Source organism: Gossypium hirsutum, chromosome A03, assembly GCF_007990345.1.
Source record: "Gossypium hirsutum isolate 1008001.06 chromosome A03, Gossypium_hirsutum_v2.1, whole genome shotgun sequence".
In the NCBI taxonomy this organism is placed as follows: Eukaryota; Viridiplantae; Streptophyta; class Magnoliopsida; order Malvales; family Malvaceae; genus Gossypium; species Gossypium hirsutum.
This window is the reverse complement of record NC_053426.1, coordinates 40590167-40598579: the sequence shown is the minus strand read 5'-3', so window position 1 is coordinate 40598579 and position 8413 is coordinate 40590167. Positions and strand designations below refer to the sequence as shown.

The window sequence follows — 8413 nt, the reverse complement described above, 5'->3', positions numbered from 1 at the left end:
GTGCTGGGAGCATTTGTAAGGCCGAATGGCATTACCAACCATTCGTACAAACCCAATTTCATTTTGAAGGCCGTCTTCCATTCATCGCCTTCTCGCATTCGTAATTGATGATAGCCACTTTTAAGATCGATTTACGTGAAAATCTGGGCTCCACTTAATTCGTCAAGCATGTCGTCAAGACGGGGTATCGGGTGTCGATACTTGATAGTGATTTTGTTGATGGCACGACAATCCACGCACATCCTCCACGACCCATCTTTCTTGGGTACAAGCAGCACTGGCACCGCACAGGGACTTAAGCTCTCTCGGATGTATAGGAGTTCAGTAATTTGCTTTTGCAATTCCTTCGTTTCTTCAGGATTACTCCGATAAGCAAGACGGTTGGGTAGTGCAGCTCCGGGTACTAAGTCTATTTGATGTTCGATGCCTCGGATAGGGGGCAGCCCACTTGGTATTTCGTCCGGAAATATGTCTTCAAATTCCTGAATCAAAGACAATATAGAAGAAGGCAAGTTTTCAGGTAACTCGTTAGTATTCAACAATGCCTCCTTGTACACAAATACATACATAGGCTGTCTCAAAAACATCGCTCGCCGGATATCACTAACCCTCGCAAACACACTCATTTTTCCACTTTCTTTTCCTCTCCATTTTTTACTCTTTTTTTGTTTCTTTTCATTTTCTCTCGCATTTTTAGTCTTTTCTCTCTCTTTTTTCCTTAATTTTCTCTTTTGCACTCTTTTCTTTTTCTCTCGCTTGTTCCATTGAAAGTTTAAGTTTTTGTTGATCCTCGTACACTTGCTTCGGAGTGAGGGGTGCAAGTGTCACGTTCTTGCCAAGATGTTTGAAGGAGTATCTATTAGTGTAACCATCATGCATCACCCGTCGGTCGAACTGCCATGGTCGTCCTAGAAGTAAATGGCCCGCGTGCATCGGCACTACATCGCATAATACTTCATCAGAATACTTCCCGATGCTAAAGGACACTAGGACTTGTTTTGTCACTTTGAGTTCACCGCCATCGTTAAGCCACTGAAGCTTGTATGGATTCGGGTGCTTGGTGGTTGACAGCCCCAACTTTTCTACCATGAGGGTGCTTGCCACGTTTGTGCAACTCCCTCCATCGATTATGATGCTACACACTTTCCCTTGCACTTGACATCTCGAATGAAAAATGTTCTCACGTTGTTGTTCGTCTTCCACACTTTGAAGACTTAGGCTTCGCTTGACGATGAGTAACTCACCTTCAACGGGTTGTTCTAAGTCCTCCTCAACTTCGAAATTCGATTCAGGATCGTTCTCTTCCTCGTCCTCTGTTTCAATCTCACCATCGGCCCTTATCACCATGGTACATCTATTCGGGCACTGACTCGCTATATGTCCACGACCAAGACACTTGAAGCACTTTATGTCCCTTGAACGGGCGGTGGAACTTTCAGGAGCCTTACCTTTACTTGACTCGACAATAGGCTTATTCGCCTTAGATATTGTTGAAGAATCCTTCGTTCGATTTGTTGGAAAACCCTTGCTTGTTCTTTGGCCCCATTTAGAAGGATTGGTGTTAGGATAGGCTCGAGTGGTACCTTTTCGCTTCAACTGCTTCTCCACTTTGATAGCCATGTGGACCATGTCCACAACCTCAATGTAATGTTGTAGTTCTATGACATTTGCAATCTCTCCATTAAGTCCCGCTAGAAAGCGAGCCATTGTGGCTTCTCGATCTTCTTGTATATCGGCACGGATCATAGCCACTTCCATTTCTTTATAATAATCTTCCACACTCTTCGTCCCTTGGATGATATTTTGGAGTTTTTGATGCAACTCCCGATGATAGTAGGATGGAATGAATCGTCGTTGCATAACCGCCTTCATTTCGGTCCAAGTGGAAATGGGATGCTCCCCGTTACGCCTCCGACTAGTGGTCAACTGATCCCACCATATCATTGCGTAATCTGAAAACTCAATTACGGCGAGTTTGACTTTCTTATTTTTAGAGTAGTTATGACATTTGAACACTAGTTCGATTTTCTTCTCCCACTCAAGGTATGCCTCGGGATCAGATTTACCTTGGAAAGGAGGAATGGAGAGTTTGATATTCTTCAAGTCATCATCTTCCCGCCTTCGATCTACTTGTCCACGGTTTCGGGGACATCTCCTTTCTAGGCTTATGTTAGACCCGTGATCGCTTTCATCTTCACTATTTTCATTAACATCATCATCTTGAACCCTTGGTTGTCTTCGTCGCTGATTGGGCCCTTCACGTCTTTGCCTAGCAACTTCAGGATATTCATCGTGTTGTCTTTGGGCCTCGACTTGGTAGAGTCGATCTTCAAGAGGATTAAACCTTCGATCAAGTAATCGTTCCATCTCACGCAAAAGGGCTTGCATTTACAAATCTAGAACGTTTCTGACGGGTTGTCGCCCTTGTTGTTCTTCCATGTTTTGTCCACTATTTTGGGACATCTATTCGTTTAAGATAGCCTCACAAACACATCCTCTCAATCCGCTCAGAAAGAAAGAAGCTTGATGACACTCACACTCGTGTTTACACTCTTAGTTCGGCTTTTACCTCTCCTCGAATGCACTCACGCTCTCTTGCCTTTTACCTCTCTTGACTTTTCTCGTAATTTCGTAAGCAGATTCGTTAAGGCTCGGTCCTTGGACTAGGTGGTCGGTTCAAAAGGGATAACAAGTGATTGATGTATTCGATATAGGGTAGGCTGAAAGAATAAGGAATTGGGTAAAAAATGTGGCGATTTAGGGAGAGTAGAATAGAAGAAGGGTCGGGAACTATATCAGATCAAAGCTTGACGATCAAATAACAATTGAATTGCATAAATCACTTTTTTATTTTTTTTATTTTTTTTAACTTGTATAACTTTTTTTTGTTGTACTATATCAACAAACTAAATACAATAAAAACACTTTTGTACACGATTTTTTTTCTTCGGCTGCGTAGATTTTTGTTTTTATAGTAACAATAACAAACTAATCGAAATGAGAAAACTTCGGTATACAAAATTTTTTTTCTATACTCTTTTTTTTCTGAACCTACCTCGGGAATGCTCTGCTTCGAACGTCTAAGCTTCTCGTTTTAGGTAGCTCTGATACCAGATGGTATGAACCGTCTCGGGAAGAGTCGAGTTGTATGTAAATTGCCCGATCGTCTACGAGAAGTTACGTTAGGTTTAGTTGAGTTGAAGGTATGGTCAAAGTAGAAAGAGGGGTTCGAGTGGAATGGTAGGAATGAAAGGGTAGGAACAAAAGGATATGAACAAATTGGTCGGTTTAGGTTCAATTAGGTAAAGAAGAGAATGGGTTTGAACTACTAAAGGTACTTTCAAGAACCAATACCGAAATGGTATCGACCCATTGATTAAGCCTTTTGAGTTCGGTTATAGGTTTGGTAAGGGAAAACCTCAACCCACTATCTAACAAGATAGGAACCTCGGTATGTTGAACGCCACACTATGAATAGTGATAAGTTCGGGTACGACAAAGAACACGGTTGACGCAACTAGAACACTAGGAACGCCAAACAAATCTTTGAATGAAATATAAGAAAAGTATGCCTCACAATTTCGGCAGCATAACATTAACAAAAGTTTCAAAAGTCCTTTACATGAAAATTGAACAAGTATTTATAGGCCTAAGTCTAGGTAGCTGATTGGCTTTTCATGCTTACATATTAATTAAAGAAAATTCTAGAAAAATGACCCTTAATGTGCATGTCTAGATTCGGCTATGGTAATAGGAAATGAATGAATCTTCATGCTTAAGAAAACTCAAAGTGAATGCATGATGTCCAATGGTCACTTGTAGGTTCGGCCAACCTTGTTAAATGAAGCAATGTTTGGCCAAAAAGTATGAATTAATTATGGACACTCCAAGGGCCATCATGTGTGTGAAACCGAATGTTGAAGAGTCTTCTAGTGTGAACAAGGTGAACCGAATAGTCTTGCCATGTGAACATAGGTGCGAACGAATTAAGGAGAGTCATGGGGAAGCTAATTGGCCAAGCTATCTTCATGCATGTGTCCTTTGGTCGAATGGTCACCTTGGAGAATGAAGAGATAGCACACCATACATGAATGGAAACATTCATGAACCTTAAAGACATTGAATATGGTCATACATGCACTTGGCCGAACATACACCCAAGAGATTCAAGTCCCCCAACCGTCCATGCACCTTCAAAATTCATGCTTGCTTTTAATCTCCATATGTCCATTGCGTTTCTACAAGAAATGTGAACAGAATTAATTCAAACTAATGTGAACACAAATATCAACATTAAATTCAGTTATGACAAATTTAATTATCGTCAATAAACACTTTTAAGACATACTTAATATAACTAATGTGAACTAAATTTAATATGTAGGATATTAATTAACTAATTATTGAACTTATTAATTAAAAAGTCAATAGTAGTCAAATGAATTCAAAGTGAACTCCACGAGCTGATGGTTAATTCATGAGCTAAACTCGAGCTGGGCTTAAACTCGTAAGCTGATAATGAGCTGGTCCCGAGCTAATGAGCTGGTGTGGAGCTACATGGGAGCTAACTTGAACTGAAGGTGAGCTCGGTGAGCTGAACTGAACTTGTAGAAAAGTTCGGCATGGATTTCCAAAATGGCCACTAACTGGTTCGATAGGTCTAGCATTGACATCATCCCACACATGCTGAACTAAAGCTATAACGGCTTCTTTAAATTGTTTTGTACGAGCCCTTGTGATCGGCCCTTGAGGTAGCACCATCGGATCTCGGCTTGGACTTGACTTATGGGAAGCCGTGATCGTATCATCCTCCCCCTCTTGAAAATGACTTGTCCTCAAGTCAGTATCTACATCGAAAGGAGTCAAGTCAGAGACATTAAAACTAGCACTAAAATTGTACTCACCTGGTAAGTCAAGCTTATACGAATTTTCATTGATTCGCTCGATGACTTGGAAGGGGCCGTCTCCTCGCGGCAACAACTTAGATCTTCGTTGAGCCGGAAACCTTTCTTTTCTCATGTGCACCCAGACCCAGTCTCCGGGTTCAAATACAACTCGTTTTCGTCCTTTGTTGGCTCGTTGGACGTATTGCTCGGTTCGAGATTCAATATACTCTCGAACTTTACTATGTAATTCCTTGACAAATTCAGCCTTTTTCCTTGCATCTGTATGGACAAATTGATCAACAGGAAAAGGTAATAAAATCAAGAGGAGTAAGAGGATTAAATCCATAGACAGTCTCAAAAGGAGAGAATTTGGTTGCCGAGTGAACAGAGCGATTATAAGCGAACTCGATGTGGGGTAAGCATTCTTCCCACGTCTTGAGGTTCTTTCATACCAACGCTCGCAACAAAGTTGACAAAACTCGGTTTACCACCTCGGTTTGGCCATCCGTTTGAGGATGACAAGTGGTTGAAAACAATAACTTCGTCCCAAGTTTTCCCCATAATGTCCGCCAAAAGTGACTCAAGAACTTTGTATCTCGATCGGAAACAATCGTTCTTGGTAATTCATGCAGTCGTACAATTTCCCTAAAAAACAAATTAGCAATATGCACAGCGCCATCAGTTTTAGCACAAGAAATAAAATGTGACATTTTAGAGAATCTATCGACTACAACAAAGATTGAGTCCTTCCCTGTCTTAGTTTTCGGTAATCCAAGAATAAAATCCATAGAGACATCGGTCCACGGGGTGTCGGGAATGGGAAGTGGTGTGTAAAGTCCATGAGGTTGGACCTTCGACTTAGCCCGTTTACAAATTAGGCAGCGTTCACAGATCCGCTCCACGTCTCTCTGCATTCGCAGCCAGTAAAAATGTTCATAGAGGGTCGACAATGTCTTGCTTATTCCAAAGTGTCCCATCAGGCCACCACTATGCGTCTCCAACACAAGTAACTCTCGAATGGAGCCTTGTGGTATACACAACCTATTTTCTTTAAAAAGAAACCCTTCGTACCTGAAAAATTTCTCAAAAGACCCATTTTCACAAGCAGCATATATATTTCAAAAATCCTCATCATTAGCATACAACTCTTTCATATGATAAAAACCAAGTAACTTAGAATCAAGAGTGGTCAATAAGGTATATCTCCGTGACAAGGCATCAGCCACTACATTTTCTTTACCTTTCTTGTATTTGATGACGTAGGGAAATGATTCTAAATACTCGACCCATTTTGCATGTCGTTTGTTGAGTTTACGCTAACCATTAATAAACTTAAGTGCTTCGTGATCGGAATGAATCACGAACTCCTTCAGTCTTAGATAGTGCTGCCAAGTTTCAAGTGATTGAATCAAGGCATACATCTCTTTGTTGTACACCGGATAATTGAGGGAAGCGCCACTTAATTTCTCACTGAAGTACGCCACCGATCTTCCGTCTTGGGTCAACACAGCCCCGATCCCTACACCTGAAGCGTCACACTCAATTTCAAATGTTTTAGTAAAATCTAGAACGGACAATAGAGGAGCTTTCACAAGACATTCTTTAATCAAATTAAATGAACGTTCTTGATCTTCAGACCAGTTGATGTGATCGCGCCCCATGGTTTAGCTAGTTCGAACGAGGATTCTATGGTGCTATGATATGAACCGCCTCGGGGAGAGTCGAGTCGTATGCTGAGTTGCCCGATCGTCTACGAGAAAGTATCGTTCAATTCACTTTTGAAATGAAGTTGATGGAAAAAATAGGACGGAAGCTATGTATAATGGTTCTATGATGGTTTATGGATAAGAATAATATGAATATTCGGCTAAATTGGAAGGGAAAGTGAAAGAAGTAAATAGATGATGGATATGGAAGAAAAGGGTTCTTAAAAGCAAGTACGAACCAATATTAGAAAATATCGGTCCAAAATGCTTATAGGCTTTCAAGGTGGAGGATGAAAGTGATAAACCTCGACTCGCTACTTAGCAAAGTAGGAACCTCGGTATATGGGTGAACGCCACACTATTTGATAGTGATAAGTTCGGGATAGTGAAGAATAGGGTTGACGCCACTAGGCTTCCTAGATAAGCCAACGAAGTCCTCAACGAAATATGAGAGAAAGAAATCTCACAAATTCCATAAAAGTTTAACAAAGTTTCATTAAGTGAAAAGTCTAACCTCTTACAAATGAAATAACATATATTTATAGCCTAAATAAAAGTAGGTGAATGGACAAGCTTAGAAGCTAAGAAATTCGGCCATAAACACCTAGATAATTCTAGAAGAAAAATCATGAATATCAATGAATGTGCAGCCCTTTAATGTTCCATCATCCCCCTTGGCCGAATGAAGCTTTAATGCACCTTGAATACTTGAATGGTTAGCTTGAAAATGCATGGATCATGCATGAAACGTCCCAATGTATGTTCCTTCATAAATTTGGTCCATGAACCTTCAAAACATGAACATTAAATAGCCCCTACTTGCATGAACGTCTCCAGTACATGTACTCCCTTAAATGCCGTCCATTGAACCTCAATTCTACATGCACCTCTTCATACATTGCACCAAGCCCTACATGAACTTGCATTAATTTCCTTCCATGCATGCATGTGTACCGTCCAAAGGGATTGGATCTTCTAGATACATTCATGCATGAATCTTCATCATTCATGTAACCGAATGTGCATTTGAACCCAAGCTGATACGAGCTCGTTTCGTATGAAATAACGAGTCGTAATATTTCCCGATCGAAATTAGGTAGTGTCGGCCTTGAAATAAATTCAAGTCTTGGTGTTTAAAATTAAATGGCTTTGGGAAACAAGGGAGTTTGATGGAGTGTTGTTTGTTGGATATTTCAATGAAAACAAGTCGAACCCTTATTAGCAAATAAGGACCCGGGGCTTAAGGTTTCAAAGAAAGAAAGTATTTGGGATAAAACCGAGACCCTCTATTTAGCAAAATAGGAACCTACGGTATGAAGAATGCCACACCAATGGTGATAAGTTCGAAACAAAGTCAGATTGACGCCACTTGTTGAAGATAAGTCAATTAGAGCTTTGGAGAATAAAGAGAGTGAATTGCCTCACTAAAATGATATTTCATTCAGAAATTTGTCAAAAGTCCTTTTACAAGAAATTGAGCAACTATTTATAGTCTAATGTTTAGTAGCCGAATGGACATATTCTAGACTTAATTTCTAAGCAAAATTTGAACAAAAATTCAGCTTAAATTCATGTATATGCTTGCATCAAGGTTCGGCTGAATAGAGACCAAGGAAGAACTTTCAATGAACTTGGAAAAAAATGGCAGCAGCTACATTCGGCCAATGGAGTTTAATGAGGTCATTCATGAAGCAACTATTGATGAAAAATTACCAGCATTAATTGGCAACTTGAACAGCCATTTAGAAGTGTGAATGGACGGTTTTGAAGAGCCTTGAAGTGTGAACATGGCTGAACCGAATAGACATAGTGTGAACAGCT

At 40.4% G+C, this 8413-nt stretch overlaps 1 protein-coding gene across 1 annotated transcript; it reads right to left on the bottom strand.

Moving 5' to 3' along the window:
- Nucleotides 1-131: 131 nt before the first annotated feature.
- LOC107944188 (uncharacterized) lies at nt 132-2367 on the bottom strand. The gene is made up of 2 exons (XM_016878017.1): nt 799-2367; nt 132-482 (listed from the first exon to the last, which is right to left on the bottom strand). The coding sequence occupies exons 1-2, from the start codon at nt 2365-2367 to the stop codon at nt 132-134; spliced, it is 1920 nt and encodes a 639-aa protein (XP_016733506.1).
- Between the last annotated feature and the right edge of the window lie 6046 nt (nt 2368-8413).

What these genes read in the sequence shown, in the direction of transcription:
- LOC107944188 (XM_016878017.1), bottom strand. Translation starts at nt 2,367, where the DNA reads ATGGAACGATTACTTGATCGAAGGTTTAATCCTCTTGAAGATCGACTC. An exon ending in CACCCCTCACTCCGAAGCAA is followed by an intron (nt 483 to 798) that starts GTGTACGAGGAT and finishes TCTTTGATTCAG; the next exon opens with GAATTTGAAGACATATTTCC.